The sequence below is a fragment of the Haemaphysalis longicornis genome, unplaced genomic scaffold (genome assembly GCF_048455015.1).
Source record: "Haemaphysalis longicornis isolate Haplotype H1 unplaced genomic scaffold, Haemaphysalis longicornis Haplotype H1 scaffold_2, whole genome shotgun sequence".
In the NCBI taxonomy this organism is placed as follows: Eukaryota; Metazoa; Arthropoda; class Arachnida; order Ixodida; family Ixodidae; genus Haemaphysalis; species Haemaphysalis longicornis.
Window position 1 is genome coordinate 137,873,341 of NW_027526295.1, and position 19,716 is coordinate 137,893,056.

General features: G+C 49.7%; 1 protein-coding gene across 2 annotated transcripts in view; it reads left to right on the forward strand.

Moving 5' to 3' along the window:
* The window catches only part of LOC144169263 (guanine nucleotide exchange factor DBS-like), a 349,981-nt gene that overhangs the window by 89,807 nt on the left and 240,458 nt on the right, over window positions 1-19,716 (forward strand). For both annotated transcript variants that reach the window (XM_077698325.1, XM_077698326.1), the window contains exon 2: window positions 12,128-12,585. In XM_077698325.1, the coding sequence (XP_077554451.1) occupies window positions 12,189-12,585 (397 nt within the window). In that variant the 5' untranslated portion in view covers window positions 12,128-12,188. The remainder of the gene's footprint in view (window positions 1-12,127; window positions 12,586-19,716) is intronic.

The following is a 19,716-nucleotide window of genomic DNA, read 5'->3' on the forward strand; positions in this document are numbered from 1 at the left end:
GTCGTGGGGCCGAGAGCAGTGGCCGTTTCTTCGGCCGCGTCGATGGCGATAGTGTTAAGGGTCACTTCAGTCAATTATGTATACCTGAAGTGTGGACGCTGGCAGCGTGCGTTTTCTAAGGGGGGGGCATGACGATGCATACGTGTAGCGAGTGCCGGGTAGGTGGTGATAGCTCGAACTGCTTGCCTGTTTTGTTATAGGTTCAATGCCTATCCCCACCTGAAGGTCTTAAGTGCGCGTGGAAATCTTTACACACAGGTGCTTTCTTTTTAAAGCGAAGCTCTTCATGCCTAACCGATGGCGACGTTGCCCCAAGACGCACTGCGAAAAAGCCAACTTTCTCTGACGATGACGATGATGATGATCGTGAGCGAAGGATGGTTTAAACGCGAAGGTTTTTCTGATCAAAAGCCAGTATCTTCAAAGTCAGAAGCCAAAGTCCAAAATACAAATCGTTGCACCCAAAACGCAGTACAGGAAAGCCAACTGATTGATCGATTTATTGAATAGGAGGTCTAGCGCGCCGACCCTACACAGGCGATGAGGCGCCCCGTAGCGGAGAGCTCCGGATTAATTTTGACCACTTGGGCATTTTGGAAAGCCAACTCGCACAATGGGTTTCCGCGAAGGCACATCAAGGCACATCAATCGAACCTGGGTCTCTCGCGTTAACGAAGCCGACGTCTATCCGCTTGTGCCATTCGGACACCGTTGAAGCAGTTCAGATTTTGGACTTCGACTTTGACCAAGTTTGCATGGGTGATAGCTTCGCGTTTGTGTCATCTTTCTCTTAAGAAAGGGGCTTTGATTTTTTCGCCGCAATCAGAAGAACGGCTCCCGTGGCAAGGGTCGAACTTGCGTCGTTATGCTCAGTAGTCCGACGCCTGAGCCACCGAGCCTCCGCGGCTGCTTCTTTTCTCCACGGATTGTGGGGCACGGTACGTTTTACGCACCGGAATTTTTTCTGCGGCCGCATTACATGCACGTCGAACGGCTCACCACAGCGTAATGGCATTTTCATGCTTGCTTCCGAAAACTGCAACCAGTTTGGGGAGCACACGCCTTGTCCCTGCGTATGGGCGGTTCAATATGACGCTCATGAGACGGACGGGTTCTTTTTTTTTTCACTACTTTTTATGCACTTTGCAAGCCGCAGTATGATGCATGTGACTGTTGCCATGGGAGCTTTCGGCCTTGGCGCCTTTGTGGCTGTCGAAAGGCCGTACCTGAAACCGCTATTTTTGTTTACTTGTGTTATTCTGGATTTTCTGGCGCATCCGTTGTCGGTAGCCGTCGTGCACTTTGGCACTCGGCCTGAAACTGGGGACTAAAAAGAGCCGTCTCGCATCCTGCTTGAAAGCTTTGGAATAGGAGGACCAAGATTTCCACATCTTCACCGCCATTTTTTTGTGTCCTTCGCTTTACACTCCGACGACCGCTTTTAAGGAAGCACTCGCGCAATCTGGCACTTCCCCCTGCTCTCCTTTTTTCTCCGCCCTGTTAGTCTCCTCGGGGAAGCGGCGACTTCTCTTTTTAAATGTAAAAATGGTAACGTCCGCGTGGAGCGGTATATTATAGTGGTTTCTGAGCAGCAGTGCGACGCCCAGAGCGAAAGACGGAGAGAGAGAGAGAGAGAGAGAGAGATGCGGTGGAGCGAATCTTGACGTTCTTGAAACTCCTTCTTTCTTTTCACATCGCTGCTATTGTTGTTGTCGTTTGCGGGTTTCATGAAGTTGGGGAAAGAGGACGAGTAGTGCTGTGCGCCGCCACCTCTGTAGCCCCCTATCCGACTTCCGCCCTCTCAAAACTCTGCCATCTCGTTTTCTCGAGTTGTTGCAGTCCAGTGGTGAGGGTCCTTCTTTATGGTGTGCTGTTTTTCTTGTCCCTCCCTCCCTCCCTCCCTCCCTCCCTCCCTCCCTCTCTCTCTGTTGCCCATCTTTCTCTTTCTGTCTGTATTTCCCGCAATTCGCAGAACGAGACACCCCCCTCCAGAAGGGCGTTGAAACTCGAGCAGTTCAGTCGAGATTAAACTGCCGTGCTTCCAAGTGCCAGAGCGTCTCCTGTTCCGATTTTTATACTTCCCGCGTTATTCCCCGCGATGCATGAGGGGCCGTTTTAGTGCGCGTTTTTTTTTTTTTCGTCGGTGGGCGTGCTTGTGTGACGTTGCGGCTGAATATCTTTCTACCGCAATGCAACGCACGAAACAAGAAAAGATGAAAGGTGGCCCTCAGGCTCTGGGTTTCGGGCACTGGGACTGCATTGTGCTCGCGACTGATGTGTCGCATTAGAGCGCGGAAAAAAGAAAGAAAACAGACAACAAAGACATGTTTTACGGCGACCGTTGGGCGTATGGAAATAAATTCTCATCTTTTCCAAGGCACTCGCCTCAAGAGAGAACGTCTGTAGGTGCGCGGTAGTTTCGGTCCTTTCTGTTTTTTTTTTTTTTTTTTGACTGGGCTTGATGAGATTTTGAATCCCGACCGGAATCTGCGAAACAAAGCAAAGTGAAAGGGGTAAGCGATGTCCTTGTTCGTGGTTTCGCGTTCACTTTACGCGTGGTGTTGATCACAGAGAAATATCATGGTACAGTGCGCGTGTTTAAGCCAATGTAGATATTTTAACGTATCCGTCTGTGGTCGTAACAGCAACGTTTTTAGGCTGCGTACAGGTTTTATTTTCTCGCGTGGCATGATGGTGGTTCATGCGTGTCAACTATCTGAAGCATCAAATTGGACACTCGCCTTGAAAAAATCAATAAAAAGTAAAGCCTGTTAAAAGACGAAAGCGTACGGCTACCACGCCCGTCTTGTCGAGGTAGCGTGGTTGGTATCCGGTTTGCAGGAGAGTTGCCTCCGTTGTGAGGACGAACAGCCAAAGGCCGAACTTTTAACTGGTTGGTGCATGGCGATTAAAGAAAACGGCGTTAGAGCACCACACTGGCGTGTAGGCTAAAACATGACAACTCGACCGGGCAAAGTTGCGTACTGTGGCGGGACCGAAACGCGCACTGGCTCCGCTCGTCAAGAAACGAGGCAGTCTCCACTGCAACGGTAAAAACAAGCGTCGACACGTTTCGAAGCAGAGTCACACACACACGAGCAAAGGCACCCTCGCAGAGCCGCAGAGGTGATGAGTCAGACACCGCGAACAGCCCTCGCGTTGAGCCCGCGTGTGAGCTGAAGGGCTCCGCCCTGCCGCAATGTCGATGTCGCTTGAGCACCGCGAAATGTACGACGCTGCAGGGTTTTTTTCCCTAAGTGGGCTTCGCCTCACATCAGTAAGGCGCTGCGAGAAAGTACGACGACGCGTCGCCTCGTTGTGGGTTATTGAGTCGTTCGTGCGCGCTGTGTCAACACGCACATCCCGGTCGATTCCTAACAAAGCAAAAAAAAAAAAAGCTATGGTTTATTCCTTTGTCATAGGAATCAGTAAAACACGAAAGTGAAATGTGCGGCGAAATCTGTCGCTGAGCATGATTTTCGGATCGGTGGCTGTCTTGTGGGTGTGCTTGACGAGCGACGTCCTGCTGGCGGGTCGCTTCGGAAAACGTGCACTGGCGTGATTTCCGTGACGGATATGTCGTCAGTGAAATCTTGGGGTATTGCGGCATAAAACACTTTCGTGGTAAAATATAAAACCTGAAAACGAACAACCCCATGTATAACGTACTCTTTAGTATTAAAGGTTGCTTCCCCGCAAGAAGAACATGTGTGCACGGGTGCACCCTTTACAGGCCGCTTGCTTCGTTGTACTGGCGTCATTTCCGTGACGGGTATGTCGTCAGTGAAATCTTGGGGTATTGCGGCATAAAACACTTTCGTGGTAAAATATAAAACCTGAAAACGAACAACCCCATGTATAACGTACTCTTTAGTATTAAAGGTTGCTTCCCCGCAAGAAGAACATGTGTGCACAGGTGCACCCTTTACAGGCCGCTTGCTTCGTTGTACTGGCGTCATTTCCGGGACGGATATGACGTCAGCGAAATATTCGTGCATCCGGGAATAAAACGCTTCGTGTTAAGAGAAATCACAGCCGTGCCATTAAAATATATTACACCTGGTTCCGATAGTGTTTCGGTAAGATATAAAATTATATAGGGGTATATACACTGATATTGCCATCCGTGACTACTACTCGCCTCAACAATTTAGGGCGTCAAAACCGTCGCGCCGAAATGAGAAATGCTACTTGAAAAGAAACGGCAGTCGAACTTCATTGATAAATTCGTCACATTAACGCCACCCGGAAATGAAGCTTTTACCTGAGGAAGATACGCAGCATGGCAAAGGACGAGTAAGCACAATCGCAGAGAAGTAAGCCGTCCCGATAAGAAATACCTTGGAGTGAATTTTGGAAATATTCGGGTTCCCCCATCGTCGCCGTTTCGAAAGAGGGGTAGTTGATTTTTTCTAACCGGGACGAAGTAACGTTCCGCCTAATGACATTTTTTATACTGTTAAACTGCTACCACAGACACTGCCAGGCGTACCTCTAAAGCAAGAAAAGTCGTTCAGACTCGCGTCGTGATTTCCGCTTCGTAAAGACAGAGCTTAATCCGTTGGGATGACAAGTCGTAAGCTATACATTTAATGGTTACCCTGGAAGTGTCCAGGCTTGCACTAGCCATGATTCAAAGTGCCGCTAAAGGCATTTCATACCAAAAACTGGAGCTAGAAACAACTTGTGGACGCATCTGTATAACTAATGCTTATTTCTACCTTTTTAAAGGCCAACTGCACTGAAAATTTTGACCTTTTGAAACACTATTTCAGTATAGTCTGCCGAAAGGGTAGCAACATGCAAAATACAGCAGCTGAAATACGCGCATGGACGTCGCAAGCAATCAGCAAAAATCGCCGATTTTGAAACCGAAATACAGAAGAGCGCGGCCATCGAAGTGACGTTGCAGCCGACCAGCGAGCGGCCGGACGGGCAGCAGCTCGTGAGCAAGCCTGCGCGCAAGCTGCATGAGCGCACGGGTCAGCACATGGGTGAAGCGTTCGCAGCAGAGCTCGAGCGGTTCTCCAGCTGCGTGGCTGGGCAGAGGAACATGCCCTGGCCGGCCGAGCGTCACTGGAGCGTCGTGGCTGTTTACGCGATCCGCCGGCAGGTGCAGCGTGGTCTGCGGCGGAGCTTTTTTAAATGCTTCTGAATGATTAGCGAGGCGTTTTACGGGGCTACCACTCGGACCCCAGCTGATTTATTGGGGCTTACTACAAATTAAAAGGCTCCTTATTGATAAAAAATGCGTCATGGGTCGCTGATGATTTGTGACGCCTTACCCTAAGTCACATAAATACCAGGAAGAGGAGACGTCCTGCCATATTTTCGATTCCGAAACTATGAAAACGTCCTGGGGACATTGCGCGTAAAGGTGTGCTCAGTCACTCAAAGGCGTCGATGCCAAATAAGGGTGGTGGCCGCCTTCTCTTAAATCGCTTCTTCCGGTCTCTATTCCAATCAGCTCAAAGGGAACGCCGCACCTAAAGGGGCGGCTGCGGGTCAATGACATATCTCCCGAGACTTACGCTTCTCCACCTGCAACCCGTGACAGAAGCCGGAGGGCACGGGACACTTCGCTCCAGCGAAGCCTGCTTCGCACTCCTCGTCGTCGCCTTTCTTGCCACAGAGGCTACGCACATCTCTTGTCGCTTAGCAACTGCTGCATAAATATATAGTAAACCCTCGGTACAACGAAGTTGCTTTATTCGAAGTGTTTCACGGTCCCAGTGCAGTGTACAGAGAGCCCGGCATACCCGATTTCTACGAAGCGTCGCTTGTAACGCAGTCGATTTGGCTTTATTGAGGCCTTCGTTACAGTGAAGGTTTAGTCTATTGTCACGTGTTTCTTAACTCGGGCGCTAAGAGGCGACTGTGAGGGCGAAGAAGTGGTGGAGTGCGCGTGCTCTCTCATCATCGTCATTCAGAGCTGTGGCGCTCGCGCTTGGAACCCTGTGCTCGAACTCTCCCGAAAAGTCTCCGGCTGCTTGTACTCGTTTGGCCGTCACCTTCAAGGACCCCGGCTCAGAAACTGCGTGTTTATAGCATGCGACAATATGATTGTTTTTAACCACATTATAAATCAATGTGCAGTCATGAAATGTGAACACAAAAATATGATCCTTCACACGGAGAAAACAAATGGTATGGATAGTGTAGATCGTATAACGGTCCGCTAGTGCTATATTTAGAAAGACATATTCCCCAAATGTGTGGGGGAATTCGACTTGCATGGAAAGAAATCGCGCTATTCAGTTGTTGTGGTTCATATTTTCGTATTCACGTTTCATTCGTCCATGACTGTACGTATGGTATGCGCGTATAATCGCGGTCACAATGCCTCTCTTCGCACGTTGACAAGCTGCGATAGAAACGCGGCTGTCCATTACGACATATCCCCTTGAAATGTGAATAATCTGCAGCTCGAGGCACGCCTGTGTCTTTTTCAGTGTGGCAGCAAGATGGCGCTGCAAGCTGCCGGTGGAAAACCACGCTGAGCAGTAGAAGTTTGAGTTTCGTCGATGAAGATTCTTGTTGAATGGGTTCCACGTGACCTCCTTCCAGACCACTGCAAGCCAGACGTAGCAGCCCGGATAGCAGTCTCCGTTCCATCTCCAACTTCCCCGTTAGAGCTGGATGATGCCACTCTCCTGGTGACGAGAAAAGAACACCTTCGGCGCCGCACACGCGCTCTCATTCCACCGTGTGCTGCCACCCTGCCCACGGGTCTTGCCCCTGCCGAGGAGGTTGCGCTTAGGAGGATTCGGGTGGGGTGGCCCCATTTCCCGCCGTGACCTTCCAATGGCCTCACTTCCGATATTCATTTTCAAGCCCCGGTTGCCCAGTTTGCCACCGCAGCGACGCGATCGCCGACCTCCACCACTTGTTGTGGTCCTGCGTCGCTTTGTGTCCGACGAGACTGCGGCATCTTGCGTCGACGGGCCTCCGCGTAGACGATGCATCCACATACAACTCATAGATACATGGGCCCCATCATCGTTCCCTCCTAGACTTCATACGCGAAGCGAACATTTTCATGTTCATTTAATCATCTTTCGTCATCATCAACTCATACCCCCCTTATCTATGCCCTGTGGCAAAATAGACACTCTTAAAAAAAGCACATTGTCTTCTACATCCGGGGTCTGCATGCTTCAGTCATTCGTATCTCCCCCTCCTTGTGTGAGCTCCAGATGCCTAGAAGTTAAAAATATTGCAGGCAAATTCGGTCATCGTACTGGTGTCCACCTCGGCCATACCATCACTGGCATATCCTGAAAGAAAAAAAACAGAGATAAAACATAAAATGATTGAGCAAAAAGTCTTCATTAAGCGCAAGTATAGCCTATTGATGAGTAAAGCCCTCAGTAATTTCGAAGCAACGACAACATAGTGAAAGCGTTTGCTTCTTCTGCTGAACAACGCGCTTGAGCATGGGTGGTGTAATGAACCAGCATGAACCAGCGTCGCAACCAGACGAGGCTGCCTTTTTGCGTTTTCAGAAGGGTTCAGAAACCCATTCAAGCGGATGCGTTTCTTCAAAAAAAAAAAAAAACAGCGAACGGAGTGCAAAAAAAGGGCAACAAATTAGTTCCTAAAAGATGTTTCCTTATTGAACAATACGAGTGCAGTAAGAGGGCGCTGCAGTCTGTAGGTGCGCTGTTCGGCCGATGACTTCCGTCGCTGACGCGATACTTTGTTATGTGGGTAGATTTGCCCATATATGGCCGACTAGCCAATATCTTGGGGACTAGGAGCGGGACCCTTATTCCGGACCTGATGGCAGCCTTAACGTTAGGGAAGAGCAGAATCAGGCATTTGTTCATTTTTCAAGGGTTCCCCCGTGTAATGCTTTCGCCAGCGTGTGCAGCCGTAGAAGCGTGAAAATGGTGGTGATTACGACGACGACGTTTATCGTCATGCCTGCCCCTTCTATTTGCTTCTTCTTTCTATACATTTGGTTAGCAAAAGGCGGCGCACTCATTTGGGAGCTCAGTCGAAGGCAGAGGTTTCAGAATAGGAAGGACTATGTGCGGCAAGGGTCGCTGAGAGGCGAGATGACTGGGTGGCGTTGTTCAGGTTCCGAAATAGGTACAACACCGGAACTTCCTGTACGCTTCCAGCGCCATCTACTGGTTCTCTTGGAACAGCCCTTCTATTCTATCGAGCTACTGTTAAATGAGCTCCGTACTTTTACCTCGTGTACTCTTACCTCAATTCCACGCATTCTTTTCGTAAATAAAGACGACTTGGTATCTCTTAAGTCGATTCAGGAGTGGGGCGTACCACATCAACACCTTTAATTAACGTTCCGCATTGAATGGAAAGTGCCGGGCATGTACCTTTCTCTAAATGGAACATCGTGACTGGGTGATTATCTGGCCCTTTTCTGGCGCCACTTTTCACAGATAGTTTAGCGATCAACCAATTAGATGCGTATTTTAAACTGCGAGGCTCGGCCATGCACAGTCTTTGTCAAATTTCTGTAGGCCACGCTAAACGTTTTAGGCACGAAGAATTCAAAAGAAAAGCTTACCATTTAAAGGAGCCATGAAGAGAAAACACAAGTTTGGTTCATTCGAAAGATTGCCTCGTTAGAACCATAACGACACCACTTATAACGCAAACTTCGCTCAAATAAGCTACATAATTAGGAAAAACGGGAATGGTCATGCGACCCACCAGCTCATTTCCCGCAACAGAACCTATGCCGTCACATGGGCTAAGCTCTGCGATTGGCGGAGGCCGGCAAAAGCAAACGCATGTTAGGCAGGGCTTACAGTTTGCATAACGAGCTAAATGCCCGTGAAACATACTGCACATTCTTTTTATGACAAAGAACGGTGGAGTAAACGGTTGAAGTTCCGAACGAACACGCAAGCGTGTGCGCCAATGCGTACGAAACAACCGCCTGGCCGAGCTCGACATCTCGCCGTCGCGCAGACGAATTTTCGGGTTCGAGGCGCTCTGACCTTGGAGGAAAAATGCCGTAAACACCGCGCATTGACGCTCGTATCTTTCTGGTCGAAGCAGAGAGCTCGCGCGAACGGCTTTCCATACACGACACCGGCCAACTGGCATAAGCGATACTGCTACTGAAGTTGAACTATTATTAACCGTAATAAAAATACGGCACATACGTACCAGTCTGTATTCGTCCGTGGCGACGGCGCTGACGAGGCAGCGGTGCCGACGGCAGGGCGTTCGTCTGTTGTGGCTATCGCGGAATGGTCGCTTTCCCGTCCACCGCGTATCCCACAACTCTTGCCGCTCGTGCACTTAGAAGCGTTGAGCGTTCAAGTGGTGTGAGGTTGTTAAATGCAAGCCCGAGCTCCTCGGCGAGAGTTTTGTTCTCCGGATCAGGCGATTCCATGACTAGGGCTGCGGGTGCACTAGGTTTTACTAGCATTTTTAAAATGGCCGCCGTCTCGGTCGACTCCCGCGTGTGGGTGCTATATGGAGTCGACATACTAAGTATCTGTTTCATGGACCGGCCCGTGTGACACCATTGCTCACGTCACCAAATGTGCAATTTTAGCGGGAGATTTAAAATTTTGGCTTAAATTGCCTTATTTCTCAGTGAATAAAGCATCATTTGCTTCCGGGAAAGCGCTTGGGGTACTATGAAACACCTAATCTTTCGAATAAAACAAACTTTTGTTTTCTCTTCATGGCTCCTTTAACTGCGGCCAAAATATTTCATGACAGTAAGAAAGAAACGTGTTCTCTCCAGCTTCCCGGCATACTACGTTTCATCCTTGGTCGAGACGTAAACTTCTACTTGAAATTTTTTAGGCCTATGCATTTTTGACGTGGCTAAGAAAATCCTGACAGACTGTATTTGTATTTCCCCTATTTTCGCAGGTGTGCAACTTAGGCTACCTGTGGGCTGAGTAAAGTTGTCCTCATTGGTCCGTGCCACTAGTGGCAGTAGTTTATAAAGGCTTTGTTCTAGTGTTCTTTCTCTTCGGGCACGCTATTACTGAAAAGAGGCGTTTCGACGTGGCAATGTTGACGCGAATGTTAACGTTTGCGCATTAGCCCATTAGGGAGTTTTAGCATAGCGTTACTGTTTTTAAGTTACCGTCTACCGTGTTTGTGGGAGTCGACTGCGCATGCGCGAGAGGTATACCGCGAAAGGGAACTTAACGGCACAGGGTTTACCGTCGCCAGCGAGCTTCCTGAGCAGACGAATTGTACCCTCGCGTATTGATTACAGCAAATGCAATGCGCTCAACACTTATGCTTGGTACAGCCGGTAAACGTAATCTTACTTGATGCTGTTTATTACGTTTTTATTAGATGCAGAGCATCGATTCACTCGCCTTGTCCCTACGGCGTCGTCGTCGTCGTCGTCGTCGTCGTTGTCGTCGGCGTTGTCCACCCCTCCCACATACTCCTCGCCGCGCCAGCTGCGCTCTCCGCCGCTCACCCCCTCTCCTCTCCGATAGCGAACACTCTCTCGCGAGGGGCATTGGATTGATTCGATTGGATTGGCTTGGCTTGGCTTGGCTTGGCTTGGATTGGATTGGATTTGGATTGGATTAAAGTGGATTGTGTTGGATTGTGTTGCGTCATAGCCGCGGCACGTTGCGTCATAGCCGCGGCAGACGCGCTGGGGCCGGCGCATGTGCAGTACTTTCTCTTCCGCGGTTGCCCATCCTTCGGGCGCGCTGCGCATATAACCGGTGTGCCGTTCTCCGGCGAAGCAACATCCACGCTTGGCTCAAACACCTAGGGTCCACGCCGCTTTACAAGTACGCCAACGTCGTCATCGACTGGGACCGGCTTACGCAGTCCCCTCAACGTTATGCGCGCTATAAAACGCGGTCCCTTCGGCACTCCGCCTATGCGTCGCATCTACACAGGGGTTCCCGCGAGGGTAGGTGGGAGTTTTTTGTTAGATAATGCTCAGATGAACAAAAAGAGACAATTTTTCTCAGATGGGCGAGCAAAATGGCCGCCCCTACTCGTGCTAAGCCTTGCCCGCCTGAAATAGTTGAGATAAGTTTCTTAAGCTCGCAAAGTGCTTGTATGTCTCTAAAATTGTGCTGGGCAAGGTAGTGTAGGTTACTGAGTAATTACTACAACATAATTTTGCTAATTTATTGCCTAAATATTTAGCGCGGACGCAAATTCGTTTTTACCTTTACTCTAACTCTAGTCGGTAGATGGCGCCACCGACCCGTTTACTTTTTAAAACTCTACAGGAGATGTCTACAGAATTCTCAAAACAACTAGTTATTGTGAACACTTCACCCGAGAAGTGAAATATTCAAGCTACTTTAAACGAAAGCAAACAGATATGAGCAACGAAATTATGCGTGATTTGCCCTTAGACTAATTCATCAGATGTCGCTACCTGCGCCACGGCAGCCGGCAGAATTCGCAAACCGCAAACGGTGCGCTAAAACGTGTCCTGCCGTTTTCACCGGTAAACGGAAACTCCGGCTTCCGGTAACACAGTAAACGGTAACGCAAACACGGTAACCATACGCTAGAACTCCCTATAGATGGGGCCAGTTGCTTGTCACAGCACAAAAGATTGCGGACCGTAACTTCGGTTGATTCCCCGTAAGCCTCAGGTTACCGGCCGAAGCACACACACACAACAAAAATCTGAAGGTTCTACAAAAGATACGGGTTTTAGCATGGTGACTAAAGTGAAGAGGTGTATTTTATATTTTTGTGTTGCATATCATAGTGATCGGTCAACAGTACCTGATATTAAAGGGCCCCAGTTTGCTCATCCGTCAAGTGGCAAGAAAAAGAAGCTCGTATAAAATAATCAATATTTATAATGAATTAATCATAGACCTAATTTCATCCCCGTAGCACCATAGTGACCTCCAATTTTGCGAGATTTTGTGTAGATTATCAAGCCTTACTTAAATTAGGTTTGATTTATTAGCTGACTGAAAATAATTCCACCCGCCTTAGTAGCCTCTTAAGTTTGATCTGACATCGCTCAAACTTTCCTGTACACAACCGACGCCTAACAGTCTGAGGCACCTTTTATAACATCTGTAACGCGTAGTGTCGTACGTGGTGATTCTATCATGGCACTGCAATCCTCTTTAGTCCCTCGTTGCCCTATGGTGACATCATCTATTCATGGTCGCAGGCGGTGCGGACATGGCGTGAGGATCGCGGCGGAGACGTCGGGCGCCGCCCGCCACCGGCCGATGGAGTCACTGCGGCTGCAGGGCCAGCGCTGGAAGTCAGCGCTGCCGCTGCTGTCCTCGTCCCGCACGTCCCTGCACGGCGCCGACCTGTGCTCGCCCTTCGAGTCGTTCGTGGGCAGCCTGCGCAAGAATGGCGCCGTCTTCCTCAGCAGCCTCAGCGTCGCCGACGACGCCAGGGTCGGCTCCGGGAGGTTCGGCCCGTCCTCGGCGACGGGAGGAGGAGTCGCGGGGGTCTACGGCAGCTCTTCGCCGCAGACGCGGCCGGCGCCCCTGCACCGTCCCCCGTCCGGCGGCGTGGTCAACTCGGGATACCAAGCCCAGCAGCAGCCGGTCTCGTCGCCCACGTCGTCGAGCTTCGAGTCCTGCGACGGGGACCTGGGATTCGACACCGATAACGGTGAGCGAGAAATGACTCTCCTACGCACTGGAGGTGCATATCCGATGTTATTCTAAATCTATATATATCGCGTTGGAGTATGATGCAGCGTACAGTGAACTAGCTATCGCGTATGCAGGAGCCGAATCACTTTTGCCCAGTACGCATCAGCCGAATCTTATCTTGTCAGATCTATCAACACCTCTCAACGCTGATGAGGTTTGCCTATCTCTAAACTTACCAGACTGACACGGCATATGCCAGATGTAATAACTTCTATGGTATCTTACGAGGCGGGCTTATGCTACGGAGGCAAACTTGGTTTGCCTGCTATAATCTCTCGACATAAATTGTACTTTAACGCGACAGGATGTAGCATCACGTAAAATATCGTGTAGACGGCCGGCACGTGCTTTGTATGACGTACGCCAACCTACTTCTAAAGAACTTGTGAATTGAGATAACCGTAATGTCGTCTAATATCATATAATTTCACAGTGACAATCAAGACCGGCCTTGCGTAATTCGAAGATGAGGCTCAACCAAGCAGCCCAGTTGTGAGGGAATGTGCGCTGCTCTGCGGGGTTCATAGCTTCCGCTGTCACTGCGGTGGAGCTCGGCTGGCATTGTGATCCTGTGATCCCCTATCTCCCCTTTGCCCTCCACGGCGCCAGTGCGCCGTGACGAGCAAACCTTTTCGAAGTTCCCGCCTGAGCTGAAGGAGTAAGCGACCGTTGTGGTCCTAAAACAGTCATGCAACGACTTACCCGCCCCGTTAGTTGCCCGATCTGACATCGTTGGCATGTTTGGGGCGGGATTCCGAGCCCCCTCAGGCCTTGACGCGTGACGCGCCCTTGACGGGAGCCGTTTCGGGAAGGCCTGTCCAGACGCCCCGATCTCGTCATAATGCGGTCACCACTATTTTGCGCCGGAAATTCGACATTCGTCATTGGACGCATGGTCCTCTCTTCAAGCAACTGTTGGACTTGTTTGCTGAGACATACAACATTCGGCAGTGCACGAAGCCACCTGCATTCAGTCACTTCTTATCCCTATTCACTTTCTCTGTCTTCATAATCCTACATGCCAACACGATAATGTATCCTCCCATTTCTTTGATGCCCTGTCGCAAAATGGCACAATAAAAAAGATAAGCTTCTTCCGGCTGCCGGCTCGTGCCTTACCTCGAACCTTCATTTTAACCCTTAATAGCACGTTAGGCGCTTAGTGCGCCGCGTGATGCTTGCCGCTGAGCTAAAGCACTCGTGTTCTCAATTTCACACCACTGAGACCAGTGGCCAGCTCCACTTGGTCCTTCCCGTCTACCCGCGAGAGGGTCAAGTTCTTTTGCTTGGCGCCCCAGTTTTTGTCTAAGCCCTCACGGCTCACAGTTAGGGGTAAGTACATGTGCGTACCACCCGTAAAGTTGACGTTTTAATAAACGTCTCCTAGCGAACTTTGGGCATCTTCCTTTGTCGCTCCTACTCCGTTCCTCCCCTTGAGACGGTGTAGAGTCGGTGCTCACAGCGGCGTTTCGGTCTGTACGTAAGCGGCTGCAGCCGATCGCACCAAATAGCTCCCGAGAGCCCTAGCCATCTTTGGACGTAAATATAGCGTGTTTGTTCCTGTATTTACCTGTGGGGTCGATGCGTGAGACATTCCTCCATGGGATGCGTGTCAGGATTTTGGGATTGTGTGTCTATGTTCTGTGGGACGAGCGTCACATCCCGTGTGCAGCCCAGCGCGAGGGCCTGACCGGGGATCGACATTTGGGCAAGTTGGTATTGGATAAACATCTGCGAACAACAGTGTAAATACACAGACACTAGGAGAACAAAATGACAGGACGACACAAGTGTTTGTGTATTTACCCTTACCGGGGGATTGTAACCGGTCGAGCCTGCGATGTGTGCGTAAAGTGAGTACGAATGGTGTTTAGGTGATGTACCATGCGCGTACACGTGTGGCCTTGTGTGCATAAATTTATGAATGGCCCCAACTCGCGGTCATCGCTTACAGTCTGTCTACCAGATGCGTCTGTGACGCCCGTGAGAAAATAGCGATTCCTACCTTTTCCGAATTCCTGCGTGTCACTTTTTTCGTAGTGTCGCAAAAAAAAAAAAAAAAACATTTTTCGAAGAATCTAATCGAAGTCAGTGCTTTGGCACACCCGCGTTCCCGGAGCAGTCGCCGCGAAAGCCGAACGTATACTGAAACGGACTGAATAAAAATAATGATACAGAAATCACTTTTTCATCAACTGGCTGCTGAAACGTGAAGCTGAGGCGGCGGCAGTAGCCATATTTTTTTTTTTCATATGTATATTAGCTGACTTTCTTTATTTGGACCTTGGCTAATTAGATTTTGCCACGTAATTAACCTTTAGAAAAGTGCCGTTAGAACACACTGCTATGTACTTCGGGTTATTCGATTTTCTAATTGAGCCAATATGACTTGTTGCTATACGCCTCGAGCTTTGCGATCGCTGCGCCGCCTGCCGCCGCTTCTCCGCGGAGTTGACGGGATTAGCGCTGCGCGGCCCATAGGGGCTCATGCAGTGTTCTGGTTCTCTTTCGCTCCTTTTTGCCCTTCCAATTAAGTGCTAAAAAACTTATGGTGACGTCTGTAAGTAAACAGTACGTTTAGCCAACAATAGCTATCCGGGAACGCGGCTCTGCGTCCTTTTCGGCCGCTGTTACGGGCGTCGCTGACGGCAGCAGCATACCACCGCCGTCACCTCCGAATACGTCCGGCACAAGTGAATTTTATTGTCGCCTCGTTTAAACCTGATACTGGCACAGTGAGAGGTGTGTTTTGTTTTGTAGCGCGGACAACGAATGCGGCCTCATTACGAATATATACGTCGTATAAAAATATATTTCGGGGATGCGATTACCCAATACCTGATAATAACTTGTGCCTTTCATAAGAATATAAGCCACGCGAAAATGTTAAGTATATTCCAAGGCTCTGCGTCGTGAAAGATGTGCACTCATGCCTTATAGCAAGAACCAAGAAAAGGGAATTAAACCACTGAAAAATTAATGGTCTGCAAGTCCGGAAGAAACAAAATAGCTCGTGCATAAAGGAAAAAAAAACTCAGTGCAGCTTCTTAAATGCTAAAGTTGTTCCTATAAACGTAAGCCGGGTAGGACTTACGAGACCAACTAGTGAGCGAAATGCGCTGCTATTTCGCGAGACATGGGGAGGAGGAGGAGGACGTTTACGTATTGTTGCGTACGATTGCGGAGCGAAATCAAGGAAAGAACGTTTTAGTAATCACACACACAAACTACTCGTTCACGTCACTCTAGTTTTTAGACTTCAACTAACAGCTGATCCCTCGGCGAACGCATTTTTTGAGGTATACAAGTTCAAAACTGATAAAACGTGTAGTTAAAAGAGTGGGATATCTGATAAGGCCTTCTGATTTCCGTTTGTGCTAGATTCTGCAGGCTCCCTGCGTCGTATGACTATGCATCGAAAAACGTTTAGTCGCGAATGGGCATTACTGTGGAAGACCTTCTCCGGCCTGCTTGCGGAGGATATATGTAACATATATGAATGTTTGCGGGCGCTCAGCTCAGGACAAGACGCCCCAGCATTATTTTTTTTGTCGTGCGCTCATCCCGGGTATAATTTTGGATTATCCATCGTACTTAACTCGTAGAATATTCGTGAAATTTATGTCCAGGGTAGTGATCAATATCTGAGGTATGATATTGGCAAGCATAACTGGCGTGCTGTCAGGTATCATCGCTCCACTTTGTTATATAAGCGCACAAAACTGATTTACATCCTAATGTATAGCCATGGCATGACCATCTGGGGAAATTATGCTTACGGAGACACTGTTAGTAACTTTCAGGGCAGTGGAATGACAATCATCTCCATATGCATATCCCTGTTTCGCGACGCCGACCTGTGACGCACACCTGGCGCTTGTACAGACCGAATGTACCTGACTAAAATCGCACACACATTTATACTCTCGTAAACACACCACATTTGCGAACAGAGTGACTGCTCCTCATAAATATGTATTTCCAACGCCTACAAACGGTAAATCTCCATTGTTAACGGGCCCCGAAAGCAACGGTGACAGTGGGGAGCGGGCCGGTGACTCCCGCGGCTGCTTTCGAAACGGGCCGCTAGGAGGATTTCAGTGGCGCCCCTACAGGCCGCGCTCGAGGCGTATAGGGCTGAAGAAACTATAACTGACTGCATATACACTCTCCGGGAAAGGACGATTCACATCCTTATAATTTTGCCCTGAATGTCCGCCACAAAGTCCACCACACAGGCACACCCCCAAGGTTCATCGCAGGGGTCAAGATTTCCATTTGCCTTCAAAGCAGCGGCGTTGGTGTAGGGGCAGAGGCGTTGTGCAACAACATCCGAGGTTGCAAGTTCGAGTCCCGACAGCAGAGGCTGTATTACCGAATGAGGCGAAACGTGCGAACTCCCGCGCGTGTGAGGTTTGGGCGCACGTCAAAAATTCCCACGTGACCTGCACTAGCGCACAGCCCTTCATTACGGCATATTTATGTGTGACTCCTGACACGTGTAGAAACTAAATGGGCGACGACGAACGCTGCGCTAACACGCGCCGGAAAACGCCATCTTCCTCCCAGCGTCGCACGCTTTCCATTCAGTTTGCGTACAAGTTTGCTCCGTCAACTTGATGCGTGCTCTAAGCGTCCTAGCACCGAAACTCGTACAGATTTCGAAGCTACGCTCTGCGATTCCTCTTTCGGCATCCCATTAGCCGAAACCAGCTGGGAGAGGAGGAAAATAGGAACCAGAGTAGACGCGTCGTCGCTAAGACTGTTGATGATTGCGAACATACGCACGCACTAATCCCAAAGTACAAAAAGGCTAGGACTTCACACCGCACCCACTAAAATGGCCTCCTCTACCAGTCCTCCCCCCCTTCCTCCGTTCTCATTTCCCTGGCAATCGCTTACCCGCGCCGGCTAGTCGGCGTCGTCACGCTCAAAGCATCGTCGTCGTGGCGGCCGCCGGTCGCCTCGTCGGGCCGTCGAACAGCGCGCCTGGTTCTGCGAAAGCGAACGCAGTCGTCGTAGCGGCGCCGCTCTCTTTCTCGTTACGAGACGACCCAGCCATGAGCGGCGCTTCTAATGCTAACTGCCGCCGCGACTTGCGCTGATGTGCGCCCGCCGCTCTCCTCTTCCCAGCTCCATCCCATCCCTCTCCATCCTCCTGCATTCTTCTCTAGGCACAACAAGGCCGCCGTTTTCGAGTGCGCGACGTGCTCACCCTCTGCGCGCTTCTTCCACCCCTTTCGCGCGCTTGTTCCACAGCAGCGTCCCTACTTTTTCTTCTCCTCCCTGTGCTTCCTAATTCCTTCAAAAAGTCGGGGCAGTTTGTCGGCACCGTCTTTGTGTTCTTTGAGTCAAACCCGGGCGTGCTTTGTGAAACGGCATTGATTCGGTGTTTGCTTCGTTGTAAGGGGCTTGGCAGCCGTCTTGCCCCCGTTTCCTTCTCCGCCGTTCCCCGTCTCTTCTCGCCCTGATGGGAGCTCCTTCCGTTTTTGCGTTTCGTCCACCAACTCTTCTGCCCCTTTCTTCCCGAAACACACAGTCCCATTTTCTTTCATTCCTTTTTTTTTATAACATCGGTCGAGCGACCTAGTTGCGTCCTCTATGCGGTCATGTCGGCTTACCCCTGTATCCAATGGTGGGACTGAGTCTTATGTGTCGCGTCCCATCCCCAACCCCTCTTTTTCATATTTAAATATTCACCGCCTGCTTTGCCAACGCTCTCCTTCATTTATTTTTTGCCGATAAATGCCAGCCAGCTCTTCGAAGGTTGTAAGAAATCACGTTGCACTATTGGACGTCTCTGCTTCCGTGAATCTGTGTTCGCCGGAGTCGCCGAGTATGCGCGAGCCTGCGTTTCCGCCAACCATAATTTCAATTGGCCCATTATTCGAGGCAGCGCGCATCGAAACGATTCGAACGGAAGGAAACGGAAGGGAAACGGAGCAAAATGAATCTTGAAGCGAAGAAACAAAATTGTGCGCGAGCGCTCGACTCCGTGAGTTTCTCTATCTCTCCTTCTTCCCAGTTCTCTCCCTCTCTACTTTTCTACGTGCCCCGCACTCCCTCTCTCTCTATCTTTCCCGCTCTCTCGCTCTCTTCATATCTATTCCAATCTTGAGAGGCCGTCCTTGTTATTGGGAAAAGCGGCCGGGAGCGCGAGCAACGCGGTAGCAGCATGGCGCTCATTTTTATTCATTTCGGCGAACGAGGAGTAATGACAGCGGAAGAAATTGTGGCCGCGCCACCGGGGAGTACGGGGAAACGGGCAGAGAGGGACAAGGCGCGCCTCAAGGACCGGCTCTCGTACCCATTCTTTTCATTTGTTTCGGTCCCGGGGCAGCGTGATAATTTGTAACAAATAATTTTTTTTTTGGTTTGCATGAGCGCTTGATCATCTGCGCAGGTGCAAATCTCGCTGAGCACGCGGCGCTTGATTCTCTGCCGTAAGCACCGCTAAGGATGATGTTTTTAGGAATTAAGATTAGCAACAGATAAAAATAAAGAGAAAAAGATGACCAAAAAATAATCGAGCGGTACTTCCCGCTCGAGTGCTACTACTCGCATTCACTTTAATGAACCGACTTTCACTTTGTTCAAATTGAAATCGCAGTCTTTTTAATATAGAATAATGAATCACACTGGAACGAATCAGCTGGAGTTAATCCTGCGTACTTGAGGGTCAACTTGGTATATCAGAAGGTATATTCTGAAATACATGCGGCAGAATCTGTTGATCAGCTGTATCGCTGATTGATTGATTTGATTGATTGTGGGGTTTAACGCGCCGACGCAAAGCAGGCGATGAGGCGCGCCGTAGTGGAGGGCTCCGGATTAATTTTGACCACCTGGGGATTTTTAACGTGCGCCGAAATCTCGTACACACGGGCGTTTTTACTTTTCGCCTCCATCAGAAAAGCGGCCGCCGCGGCCGGGGAGGATCCGCTGTATCGAAAGAAAAAATGCATATGGCAATTTCATAAGGCAAAGTATCAATGCGACCTTTTGGTTACCTCTCCTCAAGGCTCAAGCCAATATTTTGTTTGTTCAAATGATGTTCAATCAATACGCAGCCACTGCATCATTGCTG